Source organism: Medicago sativa, chromosome 7 (assembly GCF_051527215.1).
Source record: "Medicago sativa cultivar Bolivia chromosome 7, Bolivia_mono, whole genome shotgun sequence".
Classification (NCBI taxonomy): Eukaryota; Viridiplantae; Streptophyta; class Magnoliopsida; order Fabales; family Fabaceae; genus Medicago; species Medicago sativa.
Genome location: NC_140755.1, coordinates 100,354,829 through 100,373,370, shown reverse-complemented (window position 1 = coordinate 100,373,370; position 18,542 = coordinate 100,354,829). Strand labels below are relative to the sequence as shown.

The 18,542-nt window shown below is 35.8% G+C and overlaps 1 protein-coding gene across 2 annotated transcripts; it reads right to left on the bottom strand.

Annotated features, from left to right (window-relative positions):
- Positions 1–889: 889 nt before the first annotated feature.
- On the bottom strand, positions 890–17,538 carry LOC146911218 (Transducin/WD40 repeat-like superfamily protein). 2 transcript variants are annotated; one of them, XM_085722912.1, is made up of 21 exons: positions 17,005–17,538; positions 16,847–16,931; positions 15,825–15,864; positions 15,496–15,738; positions 12,592–12,691; positions 12,448–12,522; positions 11,948–12,046; positions 11,524–11,640; positions 11,316–11,431; positions 11,100–11,199; positions 10,394–10,752; positions 9,473–9,797; positions 8,621–8,835; positions 6,765–6,983; positions 5,645–5,831; positions 4,697–4,944; positions 3,803–3,895; positions 3,616–3,717; positions 3,143–3,521; positions 2,013–2,150; positions 890–1,941 (listed from the first exon to the last, which is right to left on the bottom strand). In XM_085722912.1, exons 1-21 carry the CDS (start codon positions 17,134–17,136, stop codon positions 1,318–1,320), a joined length of 3,996 nt encoding a protein of 1,331 aa, XP_085579038.1. In that variant the 5' UTR covers positions 17,137–17,538; the 3' UTR covers positions 890–1,317. The 2 variants fall into 2 exon arrangements, with proteins under 2 accessions (XP_085579038.1, XP_085579040.1); XM_085722914.1 differs by having other exon boundaries at positions 15,496–15,728.
- Positions 17,539–18,542: the final 1,004 nt, after the last annotated feature.

Sequence of the window (18,542 nt, the reverse complement as noted above, 5' to 3'; positions counted from 1 at the left end):
AAGAATAATTCTATTTTTAGTTAATATAAATATTATATTCTACTCTAGTTTTTCTACCAAAAATTATTCTACTCTGGCTAGCCATGCTAATGTACTACTACTTCCTGTAAGATGGAAGATGACTCTACGAGACTCATACAATGGAATAACAGCTAGTTTTGATGTAGAAAAAAATATATACTTAGGAATCTGGTTATAATTTTGTTCTGATTATCAAATTTCATTATTATCAAGCCTTATTGTGTTTTTGTTGTCCAAAATTGGTCTTGTGTTTTATTCATAGTCATCAATAGATTAAGTGCTAAAAATAGGCGCAACTTTTCACCTTCTACGTTTTTTAAAAAACTTAAGGGAACGCATTGTCAAAAAGTATACTTCTATACGTCAACACAATTGCTTTTCATGTATGTGTATATTCAAACTCATGCACAGAGATAGCAGATGTTCTGTTAAAAAAAGAAAATGTGTGAAGAGTTGTCGAAAGTTTTTCCCATCCATGCCTATGATAGATTTTTGACTAATCATAATCCTATTTGTTTTAAAAAAGTGGGTATTCTGTCATAAAAATTGTTGAAAATAATATATTATTATTTCTATCACCATTATCGTTGTTCTACAACTTATAAGTTTGATGAATGAAGTGGTAGGAAGTAATGCTGAGGTTGAAAACCCAGCGGCTCCCAAAAAATAAATAACATTGTGTTGGTATTTATGGACAAAAAAACACAATCTATACTAGACACACCATTCACCTGTTGGTAAAAGTCCGGCGGAGATAGATGTACATCTGAGATATCAAAACAAATGCAGAAGAAAGCCAGCAGCCAAGACGAAAGGAAGGACAACCGAATATCATTTAAATTCTTAAATAAAGCAACCGGGTCTTATATGCAGCCATGAATGGCCAAAAAGGGTACTAATATACAAATAAAAAACGACAAACGATTGCAGCTGTTATGTTTAGTATATGCAATCTACAAACTCATTACAAAGAAGAGACTGGCCTTTAACTGGTACAAATTTAAAACAACTGAAATTTATATTCGGCAAAAAAATAAAAAATAATAGTAAGTGAAAAAAACAGCACTCATGTGTCCCGATATCTCACAATCACAACAATGAGACAACACTTCAGCTTGGAAAATTGAGGGGGGAAGGGAAAGATCTGCTAGGTACAATTGTACCACCAGAGTTTACATTTGTTACAAACTAATATACTAGATTTCCGTTATATCTAAAATTATTTCTTTACAAACGTAAACAAATCTTGAATTGTAAATAAATTCATTTACTTCAACAGTGCGGGAGGTATTCCAATCATAGGAAAGGGTCACCACTTGAGGGTACTGTAGTTGGATTTGGAGTATTGGTCTCTAAAATCTCTGCTACCGGTGACGGGGCCTCAGGAGGGGCAGGATCACTTGTAGTCTCTGCCTGAACAGTTTCCCCATTAACATTTGGATTTTCTTCACTTACTGACGCCGGGGTAGGACCTCCATTATCTACAGCTGTTTCGCCTGAATTTGATTCAGGTGGAATAGCCTCAGGAGTTGGTGTGGAGTCTGATGGAGGTGGATCACTAACTGGTGCTGGTGCAGGTGCAGATTCAGGCTGCTGCGTGGAACTGTCTGGCGCTGCTGTGGTTGTAGGAGGTGCTTCCAGTGCCAATGGCTTGCCTGGTTGTGGCTGGGAGTTCTGAGCAGCAGAAGCTGGTTTTTTCGAAATGGAAATGGGGGCATTAAGTGACATCATCCCCGGAGGTAGGATTTCAATAGGTGGTTTCTTGCCTGCATCTGCCAAACTCGTAAGCTTAGGCTCCTCAAGAGAAGCCAGAAATGCAGATGTAGCATCAGTCTTTTGTGATGGAGTAGGCTCAACCTCTCTCTGTAGCACTTGGTTCCAGGCCTGAACCAAATTCTTCAGAGTTGGACGTCCATGTGCCTGAAAAACAAAAAGGTCAGACTACAAATACTAAATAAAGTGGTCAACTAGCTGTACATAACAGATCATACATGAGCATGAAGCACAGCCTCTGCCATCATTCCAGTATCCTGCCATGCTTTCTCCATTAGAGCATTGTCCCCCAAAACAGCAGCAGAAAATGCAGCTTCCCGTCCCAAGCCAAGCGTGATTAGGTTGTTTATCAAACCCTGTAGTGCATAATGTAATACTCTGCTTATGATTAAAACATAAACTTCAAAATTGACAAGCTAGAGAAGACTAATTGATCTAAAAAGAAACAAACACAAGTCTGTTCCTTTTACTCAAACAATGTGCTTCCATTAAACCAATATCACTAGATAATCATGGACAACAAGCAGAGGCATAACTAGTCATAACTAAAATGATAGACGCAATCGTGACAAATGCCATTTTGCACACGGGTCGCATTGTCTATTCACTATAAGGAACCAAATACTGTAAAAGCAATTCATTGGGATCCTAGTCAAAGAAAGATTCCAACCTCATTGCTGTACAACAAATAATAGGAATTAAACTATGTTGTAAAGGATACTAAACTTACCCAAAAGTGATCCAAAACTATGGTTAAAATGAAGACTATGAATGACATGTATATTGTAGTGGTAGATCTTATCAACAAATTTGATAACAATAGATTCCAAAGAATAAAACCACGTCTAAATCTAATAGGAACAATGGATCTAGCTTTAACTTTGCAAAGTAACAAACATTGACAGACTGCTCATTTTATATCCTGTTCACACTGGTAAAAAAATCTACAAACATTCTTCCATATTTTCCTACCCCCTAATCCCCCTTCATTTCTGATTGGTCATTCTTACTACCATCAATATTTCTCTCTCTTTAAAACAATAGTTCTCTCTTAAATTTATTTTATCTCTATAATCTAAAACCTTTCTTCTATAAGTATAACGACAAGAATAAACACTTATATAATTCTAGGGTGGAATTTCTTTTGTCTCCTGTATTTACCATCTCGATCCCAGTTCTTGGGATTGGGCTTTGCTGGAATAATTTTTTTTGAACAAGCAGGCTTTAGTGGAATAATATATTCTATTCTATTAATTATGATCTAGTTCTATTAAATTGGTATACCAAAATGCACCAAACAGCCAGAAATCAGTGGGTTGGAAAAAATATATTAAGAAAGACTGCTTACACTTAGCCGAGTCAACTCTCCATGATTTGCAAGGCGCAATGCTAATCCCCTCAATTCATGACCTTGTAAAGCACCTTTAACTGATCCAGCTGCAGCTAACCTCTTCAGAGCTTCACGGGCAATTTCACCCTGTGCTGTAGCATCTGCAGCGTCAATAAGATCCAAGAACTCTTTTGCGAATTTCACTATACCCTGAACACCTTCAACTACATCTTGTTTTTTATCTGTTACATCTTGTTTTTTATCTGTTAAATTAAGAATGTCATTCAAACCCAGCCCAGTACCATCGTGCCCAATATCCCGGCTATTACTCATGGTAAGAAGACAATGAAGAGCTCTCTTCAAATCATTGCTCTTCATTGCCAAATCAAACTCCAGCCTGCAGAACGTAAACAGCCAACGTAAGGAGTAAAGAAATATTGTACAAATGTTGATTATAATTGCTAGCTCTTGGCCATAAGCATACAACACACCTCTTTGATATTCCAGGCAAATGAAGTGCTTCTGTAGCATAGCCCATTCCTAGCATAAATTGTGCTAAATCATCGTGGTGTTCTCTTCCAAGCCTACTTGCCCTGTTTGAAAAAATATAATGTGAGATATTCATATATATCTGAACTCCTAAGTAATAAATATGAAAAGAGAGAAGGAAATCAACACCATTTTACTGCACTAACAGCATCACCATAAGCAGCAAGACATCGACAGCGAATACCGGGATGACTCAAAGATAAGGCGTGAGCTCGCATGTACCTACCACAATCCAGGTATTAGTAGCATCATTCTTGAAATCAGCATCAAATAAAAATGAAAGACCTTGAATTTGAAATTGATATATAAATACAACATTCCCATGTTAAATAACACAAAGAAAAGTCAAAACTCAATTAAACACATCAAGTGCATTACACATCTCTTTATAAGAGCTACTCCAACTCTGTTTCAAAAGCAATTGTTCCTAATCACGTGCTTTCTTGAATTTCTGCCGACTGCTCATCCATGACAACATTCATCCCAATAAAATAAACAATGATCTCTCTTGGGGTTTGATCAAATTAAATTGACTCCCCCTCTTTATAAGGACGTTTAATTAATTAGTCTAATTTCTGAAAAATTAAGAGAATCAACCTCAAAGGAGATAATCATATAATCTAGCCCCCCAATGTGAAAGCCATTAATGTGTTTTATGCATTAAAGCGAATGAGAGAACAGAAAGTTCAGGAAAAAATAGATCAAATACAAAAGCCATTGAATATGGATGTTTTGAACATTTAGTAGAGGTTGTGTTGAAATAGTATTTGAAGCTATTAGGGCCATTAAATAGTCACTGCTGGAAATTAAAAGCCAATAGGACTCCACGCAGACTTGGAAATTTAGGATGATAAGAAATAGTTCAAAACATATTGTCCTTTAATGCATTTTATTTTTTGACGTATATAAATACAGCCTTTTGGGTGAAAAATATAATGCACTTGGCTATGATCTTCTCTGTTATTTTCTCAGTCTATTTTCTAGTTTAAAAACGTCCAATCGAAAGTAAGAAGTCCAAATTACCTGTCAATTAGCCAAAGAACTCCATCCTTAACACCGACCACAACAAGAGGCCCAACCGGACGTTTCTGCTCCATCGGAAAACGAGTAACTGCCACAGACACGCCTCCTCCACCAACCGCTATTTCACTTGTCTTTCTCTCCTCTGCTTCTTTTGTCCAAGAGTCGTCACCATCAGCTCTAGATTGTTTTGGTAATGATAGGAAAGGTGGCACCGAAGGAGCATGCTGAAATGAAGCCAATCGAACCACCTAGAATAGGAACAAGAAATGAATATCTATTTCTCTCTCTGATATGTGTGTGTGTGTGTGTGTGTAGACAGGAAAATTACTAGATCAAGGAATAAGACACCCTCAAAGGAAACCATCAATATATGTTTATTATTAGTACATGAGATGACAAAGTAACTCGTGGTGTGTGTTGAAACAACTGAAACATGAGGATCAAATACAAAAATTCCAATTTTTGAACCAAAGTGAAAAAACAGACACCAGATTTATAAGCAATTGGCAGAGGGAGTATTCTATGCTTCAAATTTCTCACAGTTTGTAACTTTTAGTGAATAGTATAATATAAAACCGGAATCATAGACTTGAATTGCATATTATTATCTCCATCAATGCAAAAATAACACACAAATTTAAATAGACGTAAATCTCATTCTTTTCAGCCTCTAAAACTGAAGAAAACTAACAGCTGAAAAAAGATGTAGAATATATCAATGTTGTCACCACAAAGATGCCCTAGTTTAGAATAGTAATGCAGGTTTCAAAGGGGAAAAAAACTAATTACATACAAAATTCCATCTAAAATATTCTTTCAATTCATTCAAGCAAACATCTATCAAAAGTGTCAACTATCTAGAAATAAAATATTAAACCTTGAGGAAAATAAACCTTGAATGTCTGCAATCATTTCCATATATGATAAAAATTGTAAACATTTTTTAACCTGCAGCATCGGTGGCCTTAATGATATTCTTTCTTCTGTAGTAGATTGAGGACCTTCAACTGTAATTAGTGCCAACTCTCCATGCTCTGATATTGCTCTTGTCTGTGCTTCTCTCAATTTCTGCTCTTCTTTCATCTTTTTCGTTTCAATGTCAATTTGTGTAACCCCAGCGTCCACAAAAACAACTCTGAAATCAAAACATAGAACATAAAATAAAGTATGAATGTTGGCTGTTGGAGATTTTAATCAGATGTCAATTACTAATTTTCACCGACAACTTATGCTAGGGATAGTTAGTCACTACAAAAACTTTCACATTAAAGACTTACAAGCATATCCCACATAGAAAGATAAACATGCAGATGTTTGTCGGAAAAATTAGATTTGTTTTTCTTTGGGGATGGTATGTATGCAGAAGAGATGACAGGTGTCTGAACATTAAGTGCGTCACTGAAGAGTTTCCGGTACAAACAGATTTTCACAAAGGATCGAATTAAACTCATCTATCTGAGAACTCATTATACACAGTCAAGATGAGCATCTAAGAGCATGTTTTTTCGCAATGCTATTGTTGTGCTGAATAAAAAAATAGGATAGGGGAAATGCTAAGCTGTGAATTGTGGACAGATACTCCGGAGACCAAGGGGCTTCCATTTGACTAAATCAAAAGATAAAAGGAATTTGTGTACGATCAGCAAAGGGGTGAATATGATATGATAGTAAAAGGTGAGCATGAACCATGAAGAAATACCCAAAACTGAGATCTTCAGAGATTTGGGGTCTTTTACAAAAACAAAATTACAAAGATATTGATAATGATGTCACACATCATATACAAACAGGAGGGATGGAACTTTTGTCTAACTGCAGTTACACCCACAATATTCAACCCTGACATGGATTAGCCATTACTAGTTACGTCCTGAACTGGATATATGTTCATCAGGATTTTTTGGTCATGATGAATAGATGATATTTTTGGTCTACTCACAAAAAGCCAATGAAGTAACTGTGTAAATTATAGATTTCATTCCACTATCTAAACAACTAAAGCAAACTACAGAAAACAGCAAAGCAATAAACCAAAAAAAAAAAAAAGAGTAACACGGTAGATGCTTACTCAATAGTAGTTGGTGTTGCCACAAACAGTTGCCTCCGGTGCCAAACAACACTAGTCGCATATGGAATTGAAACATCTCCCAGGTATCTATATTGTGGGCGCAAAGAAGATATGACTATGTATTGTTGGTATGCAAAAGCACAATACTCGACGGTTTGGTCCCAAGCAGTCCATTCTGGCTGAGGAAGTAGAGCCCCCACAGGCTGAAATGTCTCCCAACTGAACCACAGACAAAATAAAATGCAATGTCAAATTAAAAGGAAACTTGTGAATTTGTACCCTCATTAAAGCTAACAAAGATTAAAGTAATACTGGCAATTCAACTTTATATGAATTTAATGCAAATCAAGGGTTCAACAGGTTGTACAGAATTGAGAGAAAAAAATGACATGTGGTTTAGGCAAAAGCCTTGATTGTTATTTGAGGGTGAGGTGGCAGTGGCACAGAAGCATGTGCCAAACAAAGTGACTGACAGGCCTAATAACATTTAAGAAACATGAGTGCAGAAAATCTTGCAAGGTGCACGAGTACAACAACAACCAAGCCTTATCCCACTAAGTGGGGTCGGCTACATGGATCAAATGCCGCCATAATGTTCTATCAAAGACCATATTTGGATCCAACTCATTGACCTCTAAATCTTTTCTAATGGTTTCTCTAATGGTTTTCTTAGGTCTTCCTCTACCTCTTTTAACCTGACTCTCCTCCATTTGATCTACTCTTCTTACCACGGCGTCTACTGGTCTTCTCTCTACATGTCCAAACCATCTAAGCCTATTTTCTACCAACTTTTCTACTATAGGTGCTACCCCCACTCTCTCTCTAATGATGTCATTCCTAATCCTATCATGTCTAGTCTTACCACTCATCCAACGCAACATCCTCATCTCCGCTACGCTTACTTTACTCTCGTGTTGGCTCTTAACCGCCCAACACTCCGTACCATACAACATTGCCGGTCTGACTGCTGTCCGATAGAACTTTCCTTTCAGCTTAAGTGGTACCTTCTTATCGCAGAAGGTGCACGAGTATGTAAAAGATTCTTTTTACTAATTGTCTAATTCTACTGAGTACCCTTATAAAAAAATAAAAAAAAATAAAAAAATGCCTCCGATGGAGCTTCAACCTTGCAGAGAGACACTTGCATAAAGAGAAGTTAGAACAGTTGGGTTTCAAATAAAGAGCTGAAAAAATGATTTCTAGGTAAAGGAACTGGGGCAACACAAACTATATGGGTGCGTTTGTTTCAGCTTTAAAAAAAAATAGATTTTATGTTAAAAGAATCTAGAGATTTTCTTTTAGAGATTTTTAAAAAAATCTGCAGTTATTTTTGTTTGCCTACTACCCATTAAAATCCTTTTTTTTTTAAATGAGTTTTAACATGTACATGTGTTACCTCCTTGTTTTAAAAATAAATAGATTTTGAGAAAAGCTAATCCCAATAGCTTTTCATTTTAAGGTCACAATAGATTTTTTTGATAAAATGATTTTTCTGAAAATCCAAAACAAACACTTCAAAATGAAAAAAGTGATTTTTTTTGAAAAAAATCTTAAACAAACAGGGCCCAAGTCTTTCTATCAACCAAAATATATAAATATTGCAGAGCAGGGCTGCCTATCTCTGCATAACAGAAAAGGAAATTCTCCAGAAACAACCATGAGCATGCACCAGAGGGAATCCTAAACGTAAATCTACCCCAAGCCAAAACTAGAGTAAAAGTGGCACCCTTATACATGTGAGCATTCTAATCTTAAAGAGGCAATACTTTATTTACAAAGGCCAGGTTAGGGAAAAAAGGAAACTCTGAACTTTATCAAAAACGATTTTTTTACTGTACAATAACCATAAATTTCACCTGTATAGCTGGAAGTTTTGAGGTGCCGCCTCAGCTGGAGATCTATTTGAAGAAAATCCATCATCATAAGTAGTAAAAGAAGAAAGACCGCTGCTTCCATAACCTGATAATGGCATAGACTGGATTGTTGAAATAGCTGTAGCAGCAATAGGACTGATTCTCCTAGATGTTCGATAGGCAACACCAAGCAGTGCCCCTCCATGCAAACCAATGACCTAAAAGAGATACACCGGTTCAAAAGGTACCCTAACATTCAAATTGTCGCTCCTGTTTTCAAAGATACTCTCTTTGAAGAATAACATACACAGGAGGTCATACCATCTTTGCATAGAAAAACAAACAGATTGACGACTCTTGGCAACAGTATAGAAGTGGATTTATCCTAAAAAAAAATAAAATCTAAGACATTTTTAATACTTAGAACACCACTATAGCCAATTTCATACAGATGTCCAACACAACATTTTACAAGAAACAGTAGACACAAAATCCTTTCACTCGCGAATTATCCCATAATTCATTTCTATAGCACCGAATTGGCAGTTGCAAAACAATTATCAACCAAACATCAACTATCTTGTGCTTGTCTTGGGCTAGTTATTCAATCAATTAATATACATAATTTATCAGAGCCATGATTAGTCTAAGAATAAAGTACACTATTTAGTAGGTATTAATCAAGACAATGCAAGATGAGATAAATAAATCTTAACAATTGCCACAAAGATTAAAATTTTGCAGAAGTTTGATTCATAAGAAAGCACTGTCACCAATAAAAGCCAGAATCATCAACTCCTAGATTATTATGATAAACTTTAACGAGGAATATATTAAACTGAGAAAGAATCTTACTGGTTCACTGCGTGCACCAACAGACCTCATTAGCATATTTGATGTTCCATCATCCAACATAATTCGGACTTGAACAGAAGCTGCAGAACCAGCAGCAGCTGCAGCTGCTGCTGCTTGTGCTGCAGCAGCTTCTTTTGCTCTTTTCGATGAACTACCCTTGGGAATTATAGGAATTCGAGGAACTACTGATGATTCCAGTATAGCAAATCTGTCACGACAAGTATCCCATGCGAGAAGCCTGGCACTTCCAGAGTCAACAATCGACCAATCACTGACCTTGTAGACAGAAAAGTAAGGAATATCTGGCCAAACGATTCCTAAATACCTGCAAACATATGATAGGGGTAAGAAAACGCCCAAAAGGCGATCCAATTAACAAACTGTATGCTAGAAGAGGAGGTTGCATAACGGTATAAAAGTTACAGCATAAACAAGCACAGTAAAGTTGATAATTGCAAATTGTGACTTTATAAAAGGAATACCCGAAGTTACAATTTTATGCATTACTGTAGAGAAAACAACACCACAAAATTATAATACCTCCATATCTAAATATAAGCTTCTTTTGCCAGAAAAAAAAAAAGGGCCCCTTCTTTTAAGTCCCTTTCCAAATTACCATATGCCTAACTTTTTTTCTACAAAAATACCCCTAATTATTTTATTTATTTTTATTTATTTATTTTTTCAAAACAAAAATGGAAAAATATGAATCCCAATAAATGAAGAGCAATTTTGAAAAATCAATACACATTGTTGGCAAATTCAACGGAAATAACTAGATTAAATAGTTTTCTAAATTCTTGTAGATTGATTAAAGGGCTGTTTTTAGGGACAGTACACTTACAAGAAAAAATGTTAGCTTTTAGTTACAGATACGCTTTATGGGGGAAAATTCAATAGATTTTAGCAAAAGTAACTTACTTTCCTGAACTGCTCACAGAAAGAACTGAGTATGAATCATGAGGAACAGGTGTACTAATGTGCTTCTTTCCCTGCTTGACAGGTAATGCTTCAAAAGCATCTCCCTGGGGTCTTCCTGTTTCTGACAAGGAGCTGTTATTTCCGAGTGATGGATTTACAGAGTTGTTTAATTGAAAATTTAATAGCTTTAGCTCCCTTTCTATTACAAATACAGCAGAATGCTCTCTACTATCTGATGGGGTAGGTAGGGGAGCAACAGGTGGAAGAGATCTAGCATCAAACTCGCAGATAACAACACCAATATTGGTTCCAATAGCAACAAGATGTGGCTGCAAAGTATGTGCAACCATACAATACACCTGCAGCAAAAATAAGTTTGACCAAATCCGTTACCAGGTATAGTCAACAAAAAGAGTGAACTCGGCAGGGAGTAGTGCAGGCTTGAAGTCCCTTCTTTTCTATTAAAGAGGACTTATTTATTACCTGAGGCATGATAATCAAATTCTGCAATGTACACAAACTTATGAAGGATTCAAATAAAGTTTTCCACAGATTCTGTCACACTCGTCCTTAAAGTGTTTAGAAGTTTCAAATCATATTCATATCATTATTCCGTGTTGGATAGGTTTGACACGAAGTTATACAGGGAACAATACATTCTAAACCAAGCCAAAATTAATTAAGTGTAACTAGTTAAACCACATACCCTCAGTTTCTTATTAGGGGCAAGAGCGTGTGGAGGAATAACGGTAGTCAATTCACACAATGGCCTAGTGAGAGCAGAATATGTGGGATGTTCGATTGCCCTAACAAAAATTCAAACAAAGAAGTCTTCAAAACTATATGGATATAGTGCATCATCACACAATCAAGTAAAAATTTAGAAACGAAAAGTCACCACAGAAGAAAGAAAACTGCATACCATACGTGAGAATCTTTGACACAGGTTAGAATATCAAGGTTCGGAGCTCGAGGGTGGCACCAAGAAGCCACACTGTGGCAGGCCAATTTTGGAACTGGCTTTATACGCCGCAGCTCCTGAGAATTAAAAGCAAGCTAATGCTAAGTCTTTCTAGTCATGAAAGGAATTTTAATAGAATTAAAATAAAGGTGCTAGCACCAATACATACCTTAAAGGAGACCGTGTCCCATATAGCTAATGTCTTATCTGCGCCAATTGTAATTAGCTGAGGAGCACCTCCCATCACTCTAGAAAGCTCAACTGCCACAACCCCGCCGTCATGTGCCTAGATGCATCACGTGGTTTTATAAACCAAGAATAATAGGGTAGAAAAATGAGTAACGAAAAGAAATATAAGCTGCGCCCAAATTAAGAAAGAGATCAAGATATAGTTTTGTTCAACTCAATCTGAATTTTCATTTCCACCTTTTGGCTGGACATACCCGAACAAATACGAAATAACAACTGAAAGTTAGCCACATTTAACAATGGCTTGTCTGTGTTTCATAGCCATTTCAAGCGATACATATTGTCTTTCACCAATTATTGAACAAACCGACAAAGTAGAGTGATCATAAGGAAAAGAATGGTACTTTTAAACTCAGCTTGGGTACAAGTTCACGTGAATCTTGTCCATGATCAGCACTCCAAATTATGAGCAATCCATCACTAGCACCCGAAACCAGAAGAGCCTGAAACCCAACCATAACCACACCCCCAAAAGAAAAACGGAATGAAATGTCACAAGTATTTCACACATAAAAGTAACATTTAAGATGATCAATCGTGCAAGAGTGGCACATGCATTCACAATCTTAACAAACAATTGTAATTATCAATGAATTGTCTTGATGGACACTAAGCAGTCACAAAATGCAATTTTCTGCGATTAGAGTTGGAACTAATACAAGCCTTATTGAATGCTTATATATGCAGAATATATTAAAAGTGTTAGGGTTAACATTATTCTTCGTTCTTCAAAATAAACACTATTCTTTGTTAAACCATAGGTAAAAATATGAAGTTCCTGAAAACAATGCTAGTAAAATAAAATAATGTAGCATAAACTCATCCATGACTAATCCAGATCTACCTCGCCTGAAGCTGCCATGAAGGACTTCAAGCAAGAGATTGTTCCTTTATGACCTCCAGTGTACCTTCTAGCAAGCTGCATGGAATAGGAGCATCATCATAACATGCTAATAGTTGAGACTAGATTAATATTTTGGTTACCAACCTTCCATGTAATCATTGAAAGAACTCTAATGACTCCGTCAGATGCACCAAAAGCCACAAGAGGACCGTCACCAACGCCAGATCTATAAAGGAACTCCATGCTGCAGTAGCAGAAAAAAATAAGAAACTTGAAACAACTTGTAACGTGTACGAAGATTGCAAAAGAAAAATACAATACGCACAACAAAAACATGTGTTCTTGCGAATAAATTTATGATTATAAAATTAAACTATATCGCGTATAAAGCACAGAGGATCAATAAAATTTCAACCAAAAATTTAGACAGGATAAAGAAGTTTGGTGCATTTAAATCAGAAGGTGGTGATTTTTCACACCAAGGACTTTAATTTGTACAAATAATCAGAATAACAGCAAAAAATGTGGCAAATGAACTATTGTCAAGCAAGATCTCCGTATGGAATTTGGCGATTTATCAATGCAAATGCTGAAATGCCCACCCAAGCACGAATTCAAATATGCTCCATTTAGGCAATGTTCTATTTAGTCCATTTAGGTCATGGATGCGAGACATGTGGCAAAAAAACATCCAAGGGCTGAGATTTAAAATTAAAAACAAATATTTTATTTAATAAAAAAAATTAAAATCACCATCTTCTTCACGTTCCCTCTTCCTCCTCTGTTCCAACTTCTCTACACATGGCTACCCCTCTTGCTCTCATAATCGTCTTGCGCCTCTGTCACTAACAATTCATGGTGGCTGCTACTGTTATGTGTCAAGGTATTAATATCCTACTTGCAATTTTCTTTTCTTATTCTGTATGCAATCAGCCATATCCAAAACCTAGAATTTAATATAATAAAATCTCAACTGGAATCATAGTTATTCTTATAACTAATCCCAAATTCAATTTTAATTCATATCACTTTTTGCAGATTTGCAAAACCACAACGCTTATGAAAGAAACATCACACAAACACCTCCTTTTCTTGAAAAACAACACACAGTGAGATTTTAAGTGTCCCAAATTTTCAAAAGCCGTGATACCTTGACCAATAGCAGTAGCAACGACGACGGATTGGTATGTTACGGTGGCGGCAAGACGATGATGAGAGGGGAGGCCATGGGTCAGAACAGAGGAAGAGGGAACTGTGAGGAAGATGGTAATTTTGATTAAATAAATACTTGTTTTTTAATTTTAAATCTCAGCCCTTGGATGTTTTCTTGCCACATGTCTCACATCCATAACCTAAATGAAGCATTGCTTAAATGGAGAGAGATATCTGTATATGCAATTTGTATATGCATGTCTCTCGGTCGTTGTGCCTGTATTTCTCAATGAAAGAGAGATACTTGGGAGTGGTGTTGTAACTCGCAACTGGAATATAGAACAGAGTAAAAGATTAAGAGTAAATAATGAGAGAAAGATTAGTTAACGAGGTTTGGTAAGTTGTGCTTACGTCTCCGGGAGCACTGTGGCTGCCTCTCTGTATTATTCAGAGTCGAATTAGGGTTACAAGTTTACAACTCTGTTACATAATGTATTTATAGTACAGATAACAAATCAACTCGCCCATCTGGCTCCGCTAAGCTCTACTCCGACATTTTTCCACTTTTCAAATAAGAGCCATCCACAACAATATGGCAATAAGCCCACACAGTAGAGGCCATTTATGGAGGAATATATACCAAAACACTTGAAAATGATCAAATTTCAAGAATCCTGTAGTATTTGTCGTATGACTCCGCTTATTTTTTTAATTCAAAGACATATAAACATGAAATGACTCCAGCCAGATGAATCGAGAAAATGCAAATATATAAATATTGGCACAGTTTGATTCTTCCACTGATCCTTTTAATTGACCCCTTTCCCACTATTCACATATATTAAGAAAAATTGCTAGTGTAATTTTTTTTGAAGAAGTCAAATTAACCCACCAAAATTGGCACCGGGGATAATCGAACTTGAGATCTTGAGATGAGCACACTCCAAGGTTCCAAGCCAATACCACTAGGCCAACCTAAGTGGGTTAAGCTGGTAGTGTAATTAATGTCTATATTTTGTGTATAAAGTACTAAATTGCCAATAGTGTAAAGATATATTTAATATTGCATATTCATCTTCCAAGACAAATAAGTAGTATTGATTTTAATTCCTTAAAAAAAGGTAGTATTAATTAGAGTTATGTTTGGCAAAAATAATAAATATATCTAGTAATTTGAAAGAATGCTTATATTTAGGGGCAAGTGTTTTCAGAGGGTGCTTATAATTAGAGACCGACAAAAAGCATTGTTAGAGTTGTTGATGTGTGAAAATAGATCACAGTTTACATATTCGAGTCGTGAAATTAATCTCTTGCAAACGCAGGGTATGACTGATAATAAGAGATTCACAATGGGCCCGGCCATTTTCTTAATCTCACATGGAGGGGGCTTTATAGCACCCTTTAAAAGGATTGCTTGAATTGGTGAACATCAAACTATTCCATGACACCTTAACAGTCATAAAAGAAAGTAGAAAAAGGTAGATATGGATAGGCATTACACCAAAAAACAAAATACCAGCAGCCATAGGATGGTTAACATGTCTTGCGTTAATAGATAATGCAAAGCAATTTCAACAATTCAACAAACAACAACCAAACCTTATCCACTAAGCAGCGGGGTCAACAACATGAATCAAACGACGCCATAGTGTTCTATCAAAAACCATGTCTTTCACCAACTCATTTATCTCTAGATCCTTCCCAATAGTTTCTCTTATCGTTTTTCTAGGTCCATCTAATCTACTCTCCTAACTACAGAATCCACAGGTATTCTCTCTACGTGCACAAACCACCTAAGTCTAGTTTCTACCATCTTTTCTACTATAGGTGCTACCCCAACTCTCTCTACATGCCCAACTCTCTCTAATTTCCAAAAATAGCATAATTAAAACTTACCAGTGTAGGGACTTGTTATCAAGCTCTTGCTTTGGTACATCACGGCCACGCATCGTCACCAGGTCCAAAAATATAGCTTTGTTTAAACAACATATGACAAGAAAATGCCTCCCTTTTGTTGATGGGGCAGGAGAACTAAAAGCTGAAGTATGTACAGCTGTTGGTGCCTCTGCCGCTGCAGAACGATTATGCCAAAGTTGCCAAAAGCGTACATCATCATCATAAAAAGTCACCTGCTTAACACTTCAAGGCGAGTAAATAGTCATGATAAGCAAGCGAACCTTGGAAATCAGAAAAGGATATAAAAACACAAAACAAGGTTATACTACCTTCCTCCACGAATGGCTTCTGTCGGTTTTCCTCTGGACTCTACCAAAATAAAATAAAATAAATGGTTACACATTTCTGATACTAGATCATTGTAAAAATGTTAAAAAGCCGCAAAATATGCTTAAAAAAGTGTTGTTTTTCTTTATGCATAAAACGGAACTCATTTGTTACAATTTACTTTAATATAAATTCCTAATAATGTACGAGCATAACCAAACAGGAACAATACTATGCCCAATGATTACAAATTATCGTATTATTTGAGATTTTATCATTGGGAGCAATAAAACAATATGACAACCATTGATTACTAGTCAAATCCCCAAAAAACAATGACTCGGTAACAAATGAAAATTACAATAAGAATGCCAAAAATGAACCGGTTACTGTGGAGGATATGTTTGGTTTTGCAGTGACAGGAATTGATTTTGAATGAATTGATTCTGACTAAAAGTGAGTTGAAGGTAAAGTGATTTGTGTTTGGATACATTCATGTAGAAGTGAGTTGAGCTACAAATTTGTGTGTAAAAATCAATCCTAGAATTAAAAGCTACAAATTCTAGCTTCAAGCAAAATCAACTCTGGAAGCAAAATCAATTCTACTCAAAAGCAACCAAATATGTCAAAATCAATTTTTCCCCTAGTGGAACCAAATATACACGAAAACTAGTATTGCAGTAATGTTCATGGAAAATGAGATTTATATTTCCAAACGAATCCGATAAAAGCAAATGTGCAAGGGCCATGTTTGGATAAACAACTTAATTTGCAACTTATAGCATAAACACTTTTCATATATAAGAGCGTATATAAGTGATTACTATAAGTTATCTTCATAACAAAAGAGAAAATAAAGTCAAAATGTTTTCCTATAAGTTGTTTTCATAAGTTCTCCGAAACAATGTCACAAATACTGATGTCAATTGATAAGTTCAAATAAGTCGATCCAAACAATCGCCAAGTGTGTAACAATTACAAATGCTATATTTGAGAATTCACAGTTACAATTTTCGAGTTATACCTCTTTCTCCCTCGGCAAGCTTCTCCAATTTTGCGCCGACTAACCGTCGTTCATCAACTCCACCAGCTTTCAACTCATAAATCACCTGAAAAAAAGCTTCAATCAAAACAAAACAACAGAAAAATCGAAAACCAAAACGAAAAATGAAGCAAGTTTACCTGACGGTGTTCCCAGTTCCAAACAGAAACTCGATCTGAATCATCAGCAGTAACCATCCATGGATGCGTCGGATGCAATTGGATCTTAACGATTTTATCGTTGGAAGGACGAAATGCTTTTAAACGCAGCATTTCGTTCTACGAAATAAGCGATTGTGGAGAAAATTGATTATTCTAGAAGTTGTTGAGATCGGAATCGCGGTTTCAGATTTTGTTCAAATCTGGTGAAAATTCAAACTCTTTTTAGATTTGAGAAATGCACCTTAACGGAACGGAGTTATAAATCTCTTCCGTCTTCAGCAACCATACTCCTCAGGACTTTCTTTTTCAATGTATCTCGTTTTCTGAGAAACCAAACGGAGAATAAACAAAAACTTGCTCTGTGAAGTACTTATGAGATTATTCAAAAAAAAAAAGTACTGATGAGATATAGCTTTGGAGGATTGAATTGTGGTTTGAGTAATTGAGCTTGTGGTGAAGTAAAATGGAGATCAATGATCTATGGCTTCAAACTACTTTTCTTCCCTTTTGTTTATTTTTTTTCCTTCGTTTTCTTCTTCTTTTCTTACATTTTCTTTTCTGTTTTTATTTTTTATTTCTTTTAGTTTTGATTTTTCTTGGTGTAGTGTGGAAGGGATGGTGAAGTGTCTGTGAGCTTAGCTAAGCTGGTAAGGACAATGCATAATATATGCAAGGTTCGGAGTTCTAACCTCGGACACCAAAAAAAAAAAGACGGTGAAGTGAGTGGAGTTACTATTTGCACCCTTTAGTAATACACCTATTTTTCTTCTACACTTTGGATGTGTTTGGTACTTTCATAAATTATGGTATGACTGCACGTTCAGATGAAGCTATCAATTGTAGTTTTAAGAAAACTGCAGTCAATTGTAGTTTTAAGAAAACTGCGGTGAGAGTGCCTTTAAATGTAAGGTGGCAGCAAGCTACTTGGTTATCTTGCTCGAGATATTTGATTCTAAACTAATTTTTTTTTTTGAGAGATGGATTCTAAACTATTTAAATTGGAGTGATAATGAGAAAGATAGACATGACATATAATAAGTTTAGGGATCTAAACCCCTTTTCTTAAAGACGATGTATGTTTGGTTGAGCGTTGTGCAACCACCACTATGAGTATGGAGCTCTTTCAATGTAAAATTTAGAAGTTCTAATGTATATTTTATGGTTCATCATAATTTTAGTGTTTTTCAAACATACATTTAACTATTAAATTTTTCATTCATCATTTATTCTTTAATAGCATTCTAGTTTGGATACTCTCTTACATGCTCTTTCTACATCTCTCTCAAATTCTCAATCATCTCTTAATCTTACTTTCTTTTCATTTTTTTATTCGTTTAGTGAAGAAATGGAAAGATGTAGAAATATATGTCGAGGAGAAATGGATGAGAGGATTCGTATCTGACAACATCATTTCCATGACTATTCATTCTTGTCAACTGCAACCTCTCATTTAAAACTCAGCCCTTGACTAGATTGAGTGTCTTTGTATACATTTATTTAGGGCTTAAAATGTTAGT

Coding starts and splice junctions, on each gene's coding strand:
- LOC146911218 (XM_085722912.1), bottom strand. CDS start 17,136: ATGCTGCGTTTAAAAGCATTTCGTCCTTCCAACGATAAAATCGTTAAG. Junction 12,523..12,591: donor TTTCAATGATTACATGGAAG/GTTGGTAACCAA, acceptor TATTCCATGCAG/CTTGCTAGAAGGTACACTGG. Junction 11,200..11,315: donor GTCAAAGATTCTCACGTATG/GTATGCAGTTTT, acceptor AATTTTTGTTAG/GGCAATCGAACATCCCACAT.